At 47.7% G+C, this 17,635-nt stretch overlaps 2 protein-coding genes across 2 annotated transcripts in view; one reads left to right on the forward strand and one right to left on the reverse strand.

Moving 5' to 3' along the window:
- Zxdc (ZXD family zinc finger C) overlaps nucleotides 1–15,256 on the forward strand; it is a 32,316-nt gene extending 17,060 nt beyond the window's left edge. Inside the window, 3 exon segments of the mRNA XM_052719052.1 lie at nucleotides 10,529–10,698; nucleotides 12,527–12,628; nucleotides 13,771–15,256. Coding sequence (XP_052575012.1) covers nucleotides 10,529–10,698; nucleotides 12,527–12,628; nucleotides 13,771–13,857 — 359 coding nt within the window. The 3' untranslated portion in view covers nucleotides 13,858–15,256.
- Nucleotides 15,257–15,348: 92 nt separating this feature from the next.
- The window catches only part of Cfap100 (cilia and flagella associated protein 100), a 31,315-nt gene continuing 29,028 nt past the window's right edge, over nucleotides 15,349–17,635 (reverse strand). The window contains exons 16-17 of the mRNA XM_052719054.1: nucleotides 17,130–17,223; nucleotides 15,349–15,757 (exon numbers count right to left, since the gene is read on the reverse strand). Coding sequence (XP_052575014.1) covers nucleotides 15,644–15,757; nucleotides 17,130–17,223 — 208 coding nt within the window. The 3' untranslated portion in view covers nucleotides 15,349–15,643. The remainder of the gene's footprint in view (nucleotides 15,758–17,129; nucleotides 17,224–17,635) is intronic.

The following is a 17,635-nucleotide window of genomic DNA, read 5'->3' on the forward strand; positions in this document are numbered from 1 at the left end:
GTCCAGGTCTTTTAGAGCTGGAGTTAATGTCCCCTCCTTGTGCATTGTGCTGGGTACAAATGTATTTTTTTTTACATGGATTGCTAGCAAAGATGCTGTTGACCAACTTTCTACTTTCTATAAACATCCTATTTTTTCCCCTTGTAGTTGTAAATATTTAATTTGACATAGATATTTTGCAGTTGTGTGCCTCCAAGTATACTCTTAGTTTCAGGCATTCCCTGGAGCTCATAGCCCACTGAAAGCTCTTGTACTCAGTCAGTGTTGTGCAGTGAAAGGACTGGGTCAGACCAAGAGCAGGATCCATGTGATGAGGACAGTGTGAACTTTTTCCAACGCTGGTGACCAGAAGAACTCACCTGAAGCATGCTACCTACAGTGCTTATTGGGACTCACTTATGTAAGACCCAGGCCCTCCAGAGATAGGGCTGGTAGTTTGTGACCCAGGACTATACTATACATCACATTGTTAGCATTGACTCTCTGAAGTGGTTTAAGGACCCCAGGGAAACAAGAACATTCTTCCTTTTTTGTTTTTAATTTTGTGAGGGGGGCGGTTCTTGGCTTGTTCGTATGTTCCTGTACCACGCCTGTGCCTGGTACCCTCAGGGGCCAAAAGATGGCATTAGATGCCCTGGAACTGAGTTACAGGTGGTTATGAGCTGGTGTATGGGTACTAGGAATCAAACCATGGTCCTCTGCAAGAGCAGCCTGTGCTTTTAACTACAGAGCTATCTTTCTGTCCAGGAAGCAAGAACATATTTAGAGATGGGACATTCTAGGGCTCCTAGGTCATCTTCCAGGAGCTCAGTGAGCCTAATTGTTTACCATGTGCTGCAGATACCATTTCTCATGTTCTCCACAGATAGCAATAGACAGTGAGTTTTGACTATGATAATGTGACCCTGATGTGCAGGTAATTTGTATTTCCTGTAGGTGTTTAAAAAGTAGAATTCTTTACAGACATGAGTTCTCCCTTCTCTCTCACCGGTACACTCCATCACTTTCAGTCTAGACTCAGAGGTCTATGCCTTAGGTTATTCCCAGTATCAGGTTATAGTATGATTAGCATTGACTTTGTTGCTCTGAGTATCCTAGCTGTGGCCATTGGGAGTTCCTGCAAGTAGATTCTTGTGCTCTTCCAATGTACCCTATCCTGAACTAATCTTACCTAGTATTTGTCCCAGCCTGCAGTCAATTGATTCTCCAGAGAACCTTGGTTCCTTTACTGGAGACTGATATTTACAACCAGGATGTGAGTCCAAGACTGTGCTGGCTGCTGGTGAGCTGTATGCACTAGGTTCTCAGTGGCCAGTGCTAGGAAATATTTGTAAATATCATTTTAATCAATCTGAGCTGTGTTCTCTATGCAGAATGTTAGGATTTTTTTAAAGGTATGTACACAGTATTTCACACTCCTTGTTACTATATTGGTATTTATCAGTAAAACATTCCTCTACGTGGATCAGCTCAGACTAAGTGGCTTCACGCCAGGTAGGGTTGTGCTGGTATCTTGGCACCAAGTCTGAGGGGGAAATTTAGATTTCTGAGGTGTCTGCATTTTGACATTGTGATGAGAGATTATGAATTGTATTTAAGTCTGAGCACAGAAGTCCCAGTATGACTACACCATTGTGGAGTCCAGACTTTAACAAACAGAAAGACATCATTGTTGTAGATGTTAGGCCCACACTGCATGTGCATTCTCAGAAAATATGTAGTCTGAAATCTAAATCTAAGGCTGCTCCCAGTATGCTGCTGTTGAGAATAGACATTCAAGAGCACTGCTGGTATCTTCAGCTCAAGCATTTAGCTGTTCTTAACAAAATCGCCAGTGTAAGAATTCTCAGTGAGAATACCTTTGGAAAGGGAAGGTCATTACGAGAGATTGAACATAGGTCCTTGCACATAGTAAGCAGTGAGCAGTGGCTTTACGGACAGGGAAAGGGGAGCAGGCATGGTGCTAATTAGAAGGAACAGTAAACAACAAGGCGTGTGTGGCCAAAACCCGAAGGCACCTGTGTGACTGTGAAAGCATAAACAACTCTTAAGTGCATTGCCAGGAGACAAAGATTGAATACATCTAAGCAAAGCACACCCTTAGGGAATGTATGGGAAGGCAAGCGGTGACTCAGAACAAACCCCACAGCAGGGATAGCGTTAGCATGGAGAGGTGGTTGTCCATGTGTGGCCCACAGCAGAGCTAAAGAACATTTATTCTGAAAGCTCAGATCTCAAGTAGCACAAAATGAAATCTGATAGAAACCTAGGGGAGAGGATGAGTAAAGGCCTATCAGTATTGAAAATGACTCATTTAGCTTGTTTGCAGACTGAGCAGAAACAGTGAAGCTGTGAAGGATGTTTAGCCATGGGATTAATGAAGTTAATTTACTAGATTCTAGTCTATATCCAGTATTTGTAGAAATAATATATGAAGTGAGGAATGAAGAAAATTACAACTAACCTCTTCATAGGGAAAAAGTCTTGGCAGGACTTTGTTTTCTAACCATTTGTATAAATTACAAAGTAAAATTCACTTGAAAACCAAAATAAAGCCTGAGCAGTTGGGTAGCAGAAGAAAAAAAAAAATGCCTAATTGCAACAGAAAGTGATAGCCATGGAGTTTCTGGTTTGATCCCTTGAACAGTAGCAGCACTTGCTTGGGTCTCTTGTGGAGATTACATGAGACTATAAGGCACTTAGAGTATAAGCTAATGATGACTGTTGCTACGAATGAACCAGGAGTGTGGCTGAAAGATGAGTACAGATGTGTGCACAAGCAGCCTCCTCTTAAGAAAAGGAAGCACTAGATGTTAAAAAAACAAAACAAAAAAAAAACCCGCATAACAACCAGTCCTGTGTAACCATCTGTTCAGGTTGAAACTTTTGGCTTGGGTGGAACAAAGTATATTCTTAAATGTGCACAGCTTTCCAGGCCATTTGTTTCTAAATCTGCACTTGAACCAAGAAAAACAGCAAAAGAAAGTTGCACTGTCAGTGGAAACAGAAATAAATGTATCACACACAGTGTGATAATACATTATAGTACTTGCAACAGCACATCATTCTGAAAGACAGATGTGAACACTGTAACATGGAAAAAGTACATGCATCAGTCTATTGTGCAATTGGCTACACACCTTACTCTACCTAGGCTATGGACAGCAAGGGCTGTCACCACACAATAGCCATAGAAGCTCCCTTAAAAATACTAGATACAACGTTCTAAACAGCGTCCTGAGCATCTTGTATTTACTATATGCTGACTAAACAGGGCTTGGAAACTACCTAATAGTAGCTCTGTTAATGAGTCAGTCACAGTCAGAGCCCTACTGTTTTCTCGACAGGTACGTGTGTGCACGGCTGTCCCATACTTACCACTCCCTTATTTCCTTGAGACAGGGCCTCTCACTGAACCTGGAGCTAGCCCTCTGTCTTCTAGCTAGGCTCAGCAATTGTTTCTGTGCCTTCCTCTCCTACCATTTCCAGGGTTACCGGCATGCCAGGCATGCCCAGCTTGTTGATATTGGCTCTGGAGATGTAAACTGGGACCCAAGTGCTATATAGCAAGCGCTCCTAGCCACTGAGCCATCTCTCCAGCCCTCAACAGATCTTAAATTGTATTTCTTTAAAAATTAATAGGCATCACTGGGGAAAATAGAAATTTCATAATGATTTCTGCTGAGTGTGATGTCACACCTGTCATTACAAGTACTCAAGTGAGGACAGGGGTTCAGAGTTGTCCTCAGCTACCTGGTGAGTTTGCGCCTAGCAGCCAGCACCCACCCAGTGCTGTGCTCCAACGGCATTCTCCAGGTGTGCCCAGGTCATTTGGGAGTCATTCCTACCCCTGTTCTTGCCATAGTGTTCATGTTCTTCTGGAGGGTCTTGCCTTGGAAATAAGCCAAAAATGGAACTAAGGTGGATTCTTTGGAGGAAATGTGATCATTTATAGATGACTTCACTATTAGTTGAAAAGCCCAAGAGATTCAGCTAAAAAATTAGTAAAAGATATTTAGTGTCCATTTAAAAAAGAAATGTCTGCCATCTGGAGTTCTCTAAGGGACAGCAGTAGGCAGTGAGGAAATGTGGTTCCAGGGTCACAGCAGCCCCTCAGGAGGAAATTTCACAAGCAGGCAGGTATTCTCTTACATGGAGAAGACAACAGAAATTAGCTGTAAGGCAGAGTTGGGTTGCTCCCTGGTGGTGTGGCCTCTTCCTTCCCATACACCATGGAAAGGTGAGCAGTCTGTTGAGCGGAATGGAAGTACCTGATGAGCAAAGACTGAGTAAATCAAATGCTGAGATTAACGAAGATAGATCCAGGAAGGGCTCTGAGCAAAGACTGAGTAAATCAAATGCTGAGATTAACGAAGATAGATCCAGGAAGGGCTCTGAGAAGGGCCGCAGTTCTCAATAGGGGAAATGGGAAGGCATCAGGAAAGAGAAAACCTGGAGATGAGAAGGAACCATGGGGATGGAAACAAGTGGCAAACGGTCTAGGAAGGGCCTGAGGCTGCAGTGTGGTTGACCTGTCCCAAGAGAAGGCAGACTGACCTCACTGGAATGTGACGAGGGAGACAGCAGAGGCACTAAGGTGACCTAGCTGTCACCCCTTGTAAGCCATGGTCACCCCTCTGGTCTTTACTGAGAGGGGAAAATAGAGGGTCAAAGGGACATGATATATTGAAAGGCCATCCAACCTGCTCTTTTGACAATAAACTGGCGGATGTCACGCATGGGAGGAAACAAGAACAGTAAGGACTTCTTTGGCCATCCAGCTGAAGCAAGAATGGCTGGGGTCAGTGATGGCCAAACAGTGAGAGGGATTTGGGGCCTGTCTTGAAGTAGGAGCCCCTAGAACTGGGTGTGAAGAAAGGAGGCCCAACACTTACCTCACAGAGTGGTGACACTGTTCACTTGAAAGTCCAAGAAGGCTTGAGGACCGAATGAACCTCCAGGTGAGAATGCTCAAGAAAGCAAGGGAAATGTCTAGAGACTACACTATAGATGCTCAAGTCTGTCACATGTCTACCACGGTAGCCCAGCAGGGAAAGAATGCTGGTGTATCCTGGGCAGAGTCACGAACCAGAGACAGGACACAGAAACAGCTAGGGCCTGATTCATCCTTGTACGTGGCAGAGGTGACCCTGTGTACTTCTACCAACTGAATGCTGCCCTTTGTGGATTTCAGGTGGTTTAGGGCTTTTGAAAAGCTGTAACAACAGCCAGTACTTACTGTACTCTGCTCTACCTGCTGTAACAGAAGGACCTGGTTGGTCCCCACAGTCACCTTGGCAGGCTAGGCAGGGAGGCGGTTCTTCACATGTTACACATGTGTGGCAAGAAGCCCAAGGAACAGAGGCATGGTAAGCACATCTTGTCAGCAGGTTTGACCAGAACCACATCTGCTGAGAACTAAAGGTGGCAAGGCAGACGAGCGCCGCCATGAGCAAGTGTTTGCAGAAGACTGCTAGAGCGGCTGCATAGGCATCCAGGGAGGCCCTCTGGAAGGTGGCCTGGTGTGTCTACAGGGTCATTGGCGATGATTCCAAGAGGGAAAAAACAAAACTAGTAATGAGTACATGTGCAGCTGCACCTTACTGTCTGGCTTATGAAGATACCAGGAGTTGATGTAAAGGAACCGTCTGCTAGCTACTGTTCTACCAGAATTGTTGATAAGAGAATATTTACAACTCAAATGGCTGTCAACAAAGCTGTACACTTTGTGAATGCTTTTGGTAAGTCAGTCTATAAGAAACGATGGATGTATGGATAGACAACATTTGTGTATATACTTACATAGAAACGGAAGTTAGGTAAGACATGCCCATGAATGGATAGTGCCTCCCCACCCCCACCCCACCCCTGGGTGTGAAGATTGTAAATATTATACTGTGGTCATTTCTACTTTTTGTATTTGAGAATACATCAATTTTGTGGTTTTTAAAACTGTCACATTAAAATAGCGAGCAGTAGAGTAGCCATTCCACCTAGGTGGCTTGTGAAGCTTTCCCAGGCTCTGTGGTGTCACTAGTACATGGAGATACATGATTCCCTTCCCAGAGAGGCAGGAGAAAGAAACCAGGGTGGACGTGCACTTTCCACTCCACTGCTTTGGTAGTCGTGGGGTGACCTACTGGTCCTAGCAAAGCCTAGCCTGTGGCCGGAGAGCTATGTGGCTGTGCCATGTACGTGTAGCCGAAATGCTCGAGTGAGTTACTAAGTTGAGGCTTGAGTCAGTGATCTTATCTTCATAGTAATGTTTTCACTTTAAAACAAATACCTTTGGGCATGTGTTTGACAGGTTTCCTTCCCTCTTCCTTTGTGGCTGCTGTCATGAATGGAGAAGGGGCTCATTGAATGAAGAGGTTTGCTGTCAGCCCAGGAGTCACATTGCTGTCACTTCTCTTTCTAGGAGAGAATTTAGTGACATCCTTACAAGTCCCTGGAAGTTTAAGTACAAAGCACTAGTTGGGTTTGGATTCCATGGGGATGTCATTTAGGAGCTTTGTCCCACCTTATGGGTCACACACACACCTAGAGCATGCAGGCCTATGGTTGAGGTGGCTTTTGGGAACCAAAGTGGAGTGTAGACTTTACACTGTCACCACATGGTCTGTCCATTAGCCCAGGTGTCTGCTTCAGCTGTACCTAGTCTCCTTTGTGTGTCCAAGGTTGGTAAAGCTCCTTCAGGCAGTGTGGCCTTTGAGGGCTGTTGAATGGCTGCTCTCTACAGGACCCTGGCTGTAAACATGGGTGGGCTCTGATCATCTCTGTTCTGAGTCTGAGCTCTTTCATCCTCCTGAGCACAACGTTGGCGGGTGGCTTCATGGGAGATCATTTGAGGCAGGGAAAGACAATAGCCCTGAACTCTGCCACACCGCTAGAGATGAGTCCATAGTCCCAACCTCTGGACTCTCCTTTAGCATCATGAGTCTGTTCATTTCCATTTGACATTTTCATTTCTATTCATATTTGTGCTTTTCTAGTTTGTTAGGCTGCTTCCCTGCTGGGACAGTCTGTACCCCAGTTCAGTTGTCCTCCGCAGGATCCCTTTATTCTTGTCTCCCTTCGTTGCTCTTGGTGATTGAGGAGGAAAGCAGCCCTTGATGACAGGTTCCCAACCTTACCCTAAAAACAGCATCATCTTTACCACACACATTATCAGGGAGATGATTGATAGAGCCAACAGGTGCCCCAATTCTGCATAGGTCCAAAGGCAGGTGTGACTCGGGTACACCATCTAATATCTCACCTCATAGTCCCCTTCTGTGTGAGGAGGCCTGGGTTCATTGGATGGGTGTGATGTTTCTGCAGGAATTCTTGTAAAACAGTTGAGCATAGACTGAAAGGTGCTGGAGTAGGTGTAAATGTATATTCTGTTCACATCCATTTTCCATTCATTTAACATTTTTGCTGGAGCAAAATAGGGCTCGTGGTGTGTGGTGCAGCAAACAGCCACTGCCCTCCAGGATAGAGTGCTCTCCTGTGCTCAGGACTTGCTTTGTAGTCAAGACCTTCGGCCTTCATGTCCTTAGAGACTGTTACCGGGCTCCCCGGTAGCACCTGGAGCCTGATCCTGAGATCACAGATGTGAGGCTCAGGTAGGTGGGACCTGGGCTGGCTGCCGTTGTATGGCAGGAGCTGGCTCCCTTGTCTGTCTCTTTGCACTATTGCCCTTCTAGACTCTGGTGACACCATTTCTTCCTGGTCCCTTCCCTTTGGTAGGGGTAGTCCCTTGCTGCTATGGCCACTCGGGATGTTTGCTTCTCAGTGGCTAGAGCCACTGTGCTCATGTGGCTGCCTGCCATGCCACCTTCAGCTGTGGTCAGCGTCTTCAGAGTCTGTCTTTGTCCCCATTGTTGTCTCCACACTGCTGGTGGTGGGAGCAGGGTACGTTGTAAAGGGTCTCATTATGTCGCCCAGGCTGGTCCCAAACTATCCTGTCTCTCAAATGCTGGATCTAATGGTATGAAGCACCGTCAGCTACCACTGCATTTTGATGGTAGGTTTGCAAGCCATCCATTGGGAGCTCTAGGGGAAGTGTCATTGTACCACATGATAAAGATGCAGTAAATGCCTGCTAAATGAGTAATAAAACATACACAGATTAGTAGCCATGGAACACATTTCAAATGGTTATATTTAGTGCACATATAAAATACCCCTCATATTAAAGCCTGACAGAGGTGTCATATCTAAGGCTTTCTGTGTACCTGGCCTGGTTCTGAGCCATTGTGTTGTGTCTATTACCCAACCCTAGTCCTCTCTAAAACTCTGAAAGGTATAGGTCCTCTTATCCCCATTTCTAGATGACAATCTTGAAACATGGAACAGTAATCGCTAATGAGGATCAATACAAGGACTAGAACCCAAGGCAGACTGGCCCCAGGATTTCCCGAACCTATAGGCCATGTACTATGTCTGCCCTCCTTCAGGTGAAGTGGACTGTGGGGAGTAGGTAAGGCTCACCTAGAGCTTCAAGGGGCTCCTGGTTAGTTAGGCAGCCTGTCAGCATGATTGACCATGTCAAAGATGGGAAAACCAAGGTGCCTCTACAAACAAAATGTTGGTAACAGTCACAGTCTTTCAGGCCTTAATCAACTGAGAACCCAAGAGGTCCCCCTAATAATAGTGCCATCACCATTTTTATTAGAGAGCAGTGAAATCAGTCCCCTCAAAATCTAGGAAAGACCTCGAACCAGCATCGTGGCAGTATTTGACTCTGGTGGGAGGTTTGCAGAGGTTGGTGAAGAGGGACATGGTGATTACTTATTGTGATGTTGTCATTGAACTTGGAAAGCCCATAGGCTTTAGCACAAAGCATGAATAGTCTGAAGAGGCCTGTGGCAACTAATGGTACTGTGATGGGTCACTCAGCTCATTGCTTTTTTGTTAAACAGGAAGAAGATAGTGAAAAAAATAGATGGTAATGATAAAAACAAAAGTGAGCCGTTCCGGGGCCACTGGTGACAAGTCCAGGCAGGAGAAGGCCTGCCAGATTTTGGGCAGGAAACATTCAAGTCGTGTTGATTGGCATATTTTGCTCAGTTCCTTTAAAAATCTTAAATTCCAACAACCAAAAAGTTAAAACTCCACCTGTCAGTTTTAAGTTCACTGGGAAGGATAAATAAGGAAGTCATATAAGTAGGCAAAGGAAAGGGTAAGCCAGTGTGAGCACCTGGCTTAACAAGGTGGGTATCCAGTGTGACTGGGATTGGCTTCTCTGGAAACATGGATTCCTTACACTCTTTCCCTTGTAACTACTGCACTGAAAATCAGCAAACCTTAGGACATGCAGTGTAGGTAGTACACACACACACACACACACACACACACACACACACACACACACACACACACAACTTCAGGTTTGTCCATATTTTTATGCCAAGGAAGCATGCTGGGTTAATAAGAAACTTAAAAGCATACAAGTTCACGCGTGTATAGTTCTGGAGCTGAGTGAGATAATGTGCATTTTCAAGAAGAAGTGATAGGAAGCTTTTTGCCCCACCCCTGACCTAAGAACAGAGAGAGCAGTTAGGCAGGAAAACTGCATAAGCCATCAGGGATTTTGGACAGACCCTAGCAGATGAGTTGAAATTGTAGTGGAACCACCTCTGTGAGAACTCACCTGCAATGAGAGAGAGCTCGGTGTCTGCTTCCAACATGGGCTCTCCTCACCTTGTCCATCAACCTGGTTAATATTTGCACTTAAAGAAAGGGTTCCTCAGCCTGCCCTCCCACTACCCCCGCCCGAGAAAGCAAGCTGTGGGAGAAGCAAAGGGAAGCGCTGTGCCTGTGGCCCCAGGTGTCATACCAGTCACAAACATGAGCACAGCACACTCAGAGCACCACCTTCACAGGTGCTGGTGACCTTCAGAAGTGAACCATGGCCTTGCAGAGGGCCATGGGATTTTTTTGGTTTGATTTGGTTTGGTTTTTCAAGCCAGTGCTTCTCTGTATAACAGCTCCAGTTGTCCTGGATCTCGCTTTGTAGACCAGGCTGGCCCCAAACTCAACAGAGATCCGCCTCTCTCTGCCTCCCAAGTGCTGGGATTAAAGGCATGTGCCATCACTGATGGGTCTCCATGTTTTAAAAAATATAAATAAAAATTAAAAAAATTAAAAAACTTGTTGCAACTAGAAGGCTGGGCTGAGGGGCAGAGCCAGCTGCTGTAGCACACCTTTGTGTGCAGAGTACCAAACCTTTTGAGTCTTCCGCCTGCCAGGAGCTGTGGGAGTTTAGGGATGTGGCCCTCAGAGAAGGAGCACCTTGATTCAGGTTCTGTCAGGCAAAAAGATTACCATAGATTTGGTAAGTTTTCCACTAAAATCTGGTGGGTTTGTCTGTTTTACCTCTGGCCTCATGAAAATCCTTTGGAACAATTTTCAAGTCAGTGAAGCTATCTATATAGGATGATGGGAACCATGAAGCTTCTTCCTCACGAGTCCTTAGGGCCAGAGCCCAGCCAGGGAAGCATGTGTTATGTTAGATGTGCTGTTTTTATCTGCTTTGTTTTAGGAACCTCTGAGTCTGCTCATGGGAAAATGAAAGATGGCACGGCCAACCCTCCTCATGTCCACTCAGGCCAGCACAGCTGTTTTTGTGGAAACCTCATGGTACCCAGTGGAGGTCTGCCAGTGCCAGCTCCTGTGGCTGGGCTGCAGTGTGTCCAGATCCCTATTCTGCAGGTAGGAACCACCCACATGGATGTTAAGGTCTGCAGGGGCAGGATGGTGGAGGGGTGGCCACTGCCCTCTCAGTAAACTGTCCTAAGTCCTGTGTCCTGTCCCAGCCATCTTAATAACCCCAGCCTCTCTCTTCTTCCCAGCCTGTCTCACTGCATCTGTGCAAGCCCTTGCCTTTGTTAGGACTGACGTATCAGGTTTGTGGCACTGTGTTACCCTGTGTCTAGTCCCCTCAACCTGGTCCATCTTCCCCACATCCCTTGGAGGTGCAATGGCTTGTGCCTCTGTCCTGCCAAGGCCTACTTGGGACCATTGTGTGCAGGCTGGAGGCATCAGAGACTGCCCAAGCTGGCCGTGTGCAAGCTTCACAGCTGCTGGTATTTATGCTGCCCCACCTCTACCCAGACTCTCCTGTAAGCTCTCCTTAGACTGTTCTGGCCATGCTTCTAGGCACCACTCCCTGCACACCAGCTGGTGCAGGCTTTCATGTGAAAATGATGGGGCCTCTTTGATTCTCTGCTTTCTTGTTGGTCACTGAAGATAAGGTTCAGCCACCTCTTTGGGGGCTCAGCAGACCTGTATTTGACAGCCATCTATGGGAGCTCACTGCCAAGTCACTCAGCAGCCCCATACATACCTGCAGTCCCAGGATGACCTCTAAGGAGGTGAATGGGGAAGGAAGGGGTTTGGAGGCTGAGATTCTGGCCCAGTCACACACACCTACATGTTGCACACCACTTAGGGCTACGGATGAAACTTCAGCAGGCCAGTGCAAACCTAGCTGTCAGAGACTTGGGGTGGAGCTGTTCCTGTTACTTCAGAGAGCTTAGAGACAGGCAAGGTCCATCGAGGAGAGGACCATGAAGGAAAGATGAGACCAGGGGTAGGGTTGTGAGGGGCCTGCAGGGCTCAGATAAATGGGGGACAGGTGGCAAAGACTGGCCTGGAGAAATAGGCAATGAAAGGGTTCTAGACCAAAAAAGAAGCAGGTGAGGGTTTGGTGGGCAGAGACTCAGGCTTATGTGTAGAAAGGAGCTGAAAATCATGCTCCTCCCTCCCAGTTTGACCCAATGGTAGAACAACTTGGAACTATGAACGAGATCAAGGACTCCCTAGAGATAGGGACAGTGAAAGGAGTGGGAGGCCTGTCCTGAAGGAGCACAGCCACAGTGTGCAGGTCAGCTTTCAGAAGGCACTCCAGGGCTAAGAGTATAGGGTGAAGAGACTGTAGAAAAGCTGTCACCACAGGTAGAAAAAGAGCCCACTGGAAAGAGCATACACCAGGGTATAAATCTTTACCTGTCCTTTGGCAGCTAATGTTGTCTTGGGCAAGTGGCTTTAGCCCACAGCCTCAATATTGTTGTCCTAAGATGGAAACAGTAGTACTTAGAAGGTCCTTGAGGCAGTGGGAGGATGGAGGGTGCTCAGTTTGGGGGTGGTATGCAGCTGTAACTGAATGTGCACATGAGAAAGCAAAACCATTCTTCCTTGACTTGCTTCTGGGGACCTGGCAGCCTCCTCATCTCAGGGAGCCATCTGCTCTCAGGTCTGTTTGGCCCATGGGTAACAGAGAACAGAAAGGAGACCTCCCCATGAGCTTGGGAAAGTACTAGGGCACCCATGCAGAATTTAGGACACCTTAGGAGGAGGGGTGCTTTTGGGACTGGGGGCAGTTTTTGAGTGTTGAAATAATAAACATAGGGAGTCTGGATGCAGAAGATTCCAGACTAAAATGAACCTTGTGCTGGGTTCAAAGTGAGAGGGATGGAGAGGCCAGTGCTCCTGCTTCCTGATTACCAGTGTGTGATGGTTCTTGATGTTGCCTCCCCAGGATGACCCCTCAGGTGAAGGAGGCTTGCCACTAGCCCTCAGCCCACAGCGTTCTGCCTTCCACCCCTACTTCACCATGGATCTGCCTGTCTACGTCCTCCAGGTCTGGGTGCCTACAGTTCTTCCTCTTCTCTGTAGAACTCATCCCAGGTTTCCCATGTCAGGAGACTGTGGCATGGGTTAGCAGCTGCCATAAGCCTGCCCTGGAAGCACATTGGGTTGGTGGTGTGAAAAGATAGTCAGGACCACAGCTTTAGATAAGGCTTGGTTGACACTACAGTGTCTGCTTGTAGACCCGGTGAAGCCTAGTGTGCCTGTGACCGCTACACACTGCAGTTCTAAATTCTCCATAAATGAGCTGCACCCACATGAGTTCAGTAGCTATGTAGTGAGTGGTTAAGCTGAGAGTAGGTAGCCACCAGTGCAGCTCTAGGTCTGAATGGAAGTCACTTTTCAGGCTGCCAGCCTACCTCAGAAATGTCAGTTCTACTGTCCTAAGCCCCTCAGAAGACTATCCTAAAGAAAGGAAATCTGAGCCAGATAGACTTAGGTGGCACCCAGTAATCAGGATACAAAGGCTGGAGAACTGCACATTTGAGGCCACTTGGGCCACACAGCAAGAACCTGTCTCTAACAGACACAGAAAGGGAGGAAGAAGATGTGGAGTGGTGGGGAAGAGAGCAAGAGGCAATGAGAGAGGGAAGGTGAATTACAAACTGCTGGTGACCTCAGACCTGCCCACTGCAGCTTAGAGTCTATAATACCAAAGTAGGAGTGCTGGGTTCTAGCAGGAGAGTGATGGGTACCACCCATCACCATCTCCCTCCCTAGGTGAGCTGCCTACTGCGTGTGGGATATAAGAAGAGACGATCTCGGTTTTTTGGTTTTTGGTATTTTTTTTTTTACAGGAAAGTACATGGGTGCTTGAATATATGTGGACCCATCAGTGGGCCTAGAAAAAAAATCTGGGAAAATATAATGGTTTTTAGTTTTGTGAGTGTTTGGTTGGTTGTTTGGTTGGTTGGTTGGTTGTTTTTTGAGACAGGGTCTCACTATGTAGCCATGACTGGCTGGCCTGGAACTCACAGAGATCTGCCTGTCTCTGCCTTCCTGGGATTAAAAGAATGTGCCACTGTACGAAGCACATTGTTCTTTGAAGGGACAGAAGATGTGGAATAGGTCTCTGTTGTGCCTCCCCCTCTCTTTCCACCCCACCCCTCCTCAACTTTCTGCTTGGTTTTGCAGGAGGTGCTTCCAGCATCTGGAGGTTCTGCTGGGCTGGAGACTATGCAGGCACCAGGAAGTACCATCAACCTGCAGGACCTTCAGTGACAGCAGCCTGAGCAAACAAGGACCATGTTCCAGGCTTCACTTCAAGACCTCAGATGACAATGGTGTGGGCAGGGAGACCTCACTTGACTTCTGCTCAGCAGTCCAGCCCAATTCTTTGAGACTTTGGGGTACATGTAGTGAAAGTGCTTTCATTCTGTTCTACCAAGAGCCAGTCTGGGCTATATACTCTTTGAAACTGCCTCCACAGTGAGATAGGCACCATGTCCATGCAATGCTTGTGCATTCCAGCCCTTCCCAGGTCCCCTTGGGCCTGAGCTGGGTAGCACTTGTTACATTAGAAGATCCTTGCAGGAAGTGGGTGGAGCATGGCTCCCTGCTCAGGTACATCTCTGTACTAAGTCTGGACAGGGCCTTCAATTGTAGTGTGTTAGCATTCTGCCTGAGACATCTAGAAGTTTGGTTCTTTTCTGAGAGCTTGTGTGACAGACTGCTTCGCATCTGCTGGGCTGGAGTTAGTGGGTGTGTTGGTTTCACTACACTGTATGCCATGGTGAAGCCAAATTCGGGCTGAGCTTTAGCAGTTTACACAGGCAGCTAGTCTGAAAGGTGATTGGGGTGGCCTGGTGCCCACCAATGGCCTGCTAGTAGGCCCTCTTCCTAGAATGACAGTGTGGCTCATAGTTTGGGAATGAAGAGTTCAGACTTTTAAAGTAATTTTTCTAAATTCTGTATTTGGGATTCTTGGTAAATAGTGACTTGTCTTTAGTCTCTAAAGTGAGGTTCTGAATGCTGTATGTTATGTATAGGACTGGAACATAGGTGTGTTTTATGGTTGAGATTGAAGATAAGCATATTATGTGGCCTTGGCCTTGTGTGTTTTCAGAGTGATTCTGTCTTCCCAGAAGAGACGGTTGCCTTGCACATATTTATTTGTTAGTTAAGACTGGACACAGGGTCACTCAGAAATGCATTTTCCTTGGGCCTTTTGGAGTGTGTGCTTATTCAGATACTGGTTTGGTTCTGCCCCGTCTGAGTTGCTTTGTTTCTTGGATTCGGGGAGGGCCCTGAGTTTGGGCATGAGTCCTCTCTGGATGGCTCTGTGGTGCCATCTGCCTAGGTGCTGCTCCCTACAAGGGGATTATAAATCCTACTTGAGAAGGTCTCCTACTTTCCACAGGTCTCTCCTGCATCACAGGCCAAAGTTTAGGGGTCAAACATGCCCACCTGTCATCAGGGCCCACCCCACTCCATGGGTAGCCTGGTACCACTGTCACCTGCCTCAAGAGCCCACCTCACAGAGAAGCTTCCTTCTCCCACAGCCTCCAGTGTGTGTCTGCCAAGTGATGGGATGGGCTGTCATGTTCTGAGCACTGGAGCTTCCTGCTGCCATGGGCCCAACTCTTAGTATAAGTGAATAAAAGTGTTTGTATGTCATGTACCGAAAGTTTTGCCCTGGTTTCATTCAAGGTACTGTGCATGGTGCTGAGATTCTTGCCCCTCTGCCCAGCGGGCCACAGGTTCTTTTGTCTCCAAGGGCCAGCGACACCCTGCCCTCCTCAGGGACAGGTTTTGAGCTTCTCTCCAAGCAGCTGTTTCTGATGGGAACCAGGATGGTGTTCTGTCCCTCAAACACATGCTTTGGGTGAAATGACAAAAGAGGGCTTCCCAGAGGCTTCCATTCAGACACCCAAGAGACATGACTTTATTTCCTGTTTGTAGGGAGGCTGACAGGAGAGCATAAGATGGAGTTAGGGACCCATCAGGCTCACAGTTCCTGCCTTCACTAACTACTGACCTCTTCCTGAGCCCTCAGCCAGCTCTGCTGCTAAGTGAAGAAGAAGAGCATCTCCTCCTTGTCCTTGTCCATGGTCACGTGCTCAGATACCTCCTTTATTTTGATGACTGGTGGACGGGAGCGGCTTACCAATCTCCTGCCTCTCTGCAGGGGCAATAAATATGGTGAGCCTATGTGCTGGCTGTGGAGATGCCATGCTGCCCATGTCCCCTTATAAGGTTCAGGAAGTGGCCAGCAAAGCCTGGTCATACAGACCAGCCACTCAAGGGTGGTACTGACTAAAGGGACCTGGAGTGTGGATCAGCCTAGCAGTCACCATGCCAGCTCCATGGAGCACACTTTTTTGAAGGACAAGAGCTAAAGTATTTCCTGGCTCAGGGTTTCCACAGGAGAGACCCTGCAATGTGACAGAAAACCTTAGAGGTGGGCCTCTAAAAGTCAGTCATCACTTTTAAGGCCCAGCCCCACAACCTTCAGCTCTCTTAGGCTGTCTGTGCTGTGTCCAACAACAGCCCTTGACTGATGCTCCTAACCAAGCCTAGCTCCTCCATGCTATTTATCACATACACTATGTTGAACTAAATCATGTGATATGACACTTTCTGCCAGCCCCCCAAAACTTAGCTATTTCCTTTGTTCTTTGATTTGCTTGGGGAAGTTCTCTGAAGGCTGCTCTCTAAAGAGACTCCTCTGCCCTGCCAGCCCTCTGGTGGTAGCATGTGTTTGCTCTTTCTTCCCCTCTGCCCCCCAACCCCTTCTTAATGAAGCTCCTCTCCAGGAAAGAAAAGCCTCCCCTCCCCACTAAGGCCCTGTTAGGTTTAGATCTCCATATATTGTCCTGTTTCTGTCTAAGGCTCTCCTTGCCATCTGAGTCCTGATCATGGCCTGGAAACCCTTTCTCCTAATGAGCTGCATCTTCTGAAGGGAATTATGTGTCAGCTTTCTTTCTGGACTAAGCACAGGGATGTTTAGTAGTATCTTACTATTAACAGTGTTTCTCTTTCCCAAGCAGTGAAATGGGCAGCCATGTTTTATGGATGCCCACCAGCTCCTTTGTCTCTCAGGGGCCATGCTCGACTCCAGACCTGCTTTCAGGGCCAGACTTTCTGCTTTCACTTTCAAAAGGCACAAGGCTGCCACCATGCATTTTCTGTGGGGTGAGAGCTTGAGACCCAGAAGACACATGCCTCTCAACCGGCAGCCACTTGACCTACAGTCTGTCTGGGGGGTGGACAGAGCAACAGGCCCCTGAAACTGGGTGTTGTGAGTTCTGTGGCTAAGCATCTACACCTGGCAGGGGTATTATGAATAGTACATCTGGGAGATTGGTCCTGGTGAGGTCAACTCTAGGGCGGGGGCACTAGAAGTGCCTGACTTTGGAGACTGCTCCACTCCAGCTCGGCACTGCAAACTGTCTGTTTCTTCAGCAGGGTGATTTGCCTTCAGAGAAGCCTCGGAGCTTGGGCTGGAGAGCCTAGGATCTATGCCCTCCAGTGGCCCTGGCCCCACCCCTCACCTTCTTTTTGATTTCGGCTTGGGCCCTGGCTCGAGCCCGCTGCAGACGCTCCTCCTGCAGCTCCTTCTGCAGCCTGGCCTTCTCCTCACGCATCCTGAAGACAAGAGGTGGCTTACGAGGGCCAGGGCCTGGGAGGAATCTCTCCTTTTCCCTCTCAGGCTCCAGGTCAGTCCATGCCTCCCACATGTAGAAAATGCCACCTCTGCCCTTCCTCTCAGTCCTGGGCAAATCAACCAAGGCTTGCAGGGGAAGGCAGATAGGGCTATGTAGATGCCATGGTGGCCTTGAGGGTGACCTAAGGTTCAGAGCACACCCCTCAGAAAGCATGTTTCCCTGGATCCACATCTAGGTCTTCAGTCCCTGTGCCCACAGTCCAACACCCTGGCACCTAGCTAGGACATTAGTCTTAGTGCAGGTGTTGGGGCCCCAGAGATGGCGGCCCCATGTTGGGAGAGACAGACAGACTTGGCAGATAGTTGTGTCCCATGACCCTGCCCTTTGGGACC

This window comes from Peromyscus californicus, unplaced genomic scaffold (genome assembly GCF_007827085.1).
Source record: "Peromyscus californicus insignis strain IS unplaced genomic scaffold, ASM782708v3 Scaffold_6__1_contigs__length_162567912, whole genome shotgun sequence".
NCBI lineage: Eukaryota > Metazoa > Chordata > Mammalia > Rodentia > Cricetidae > Peromyscus > Peromyscus californicus.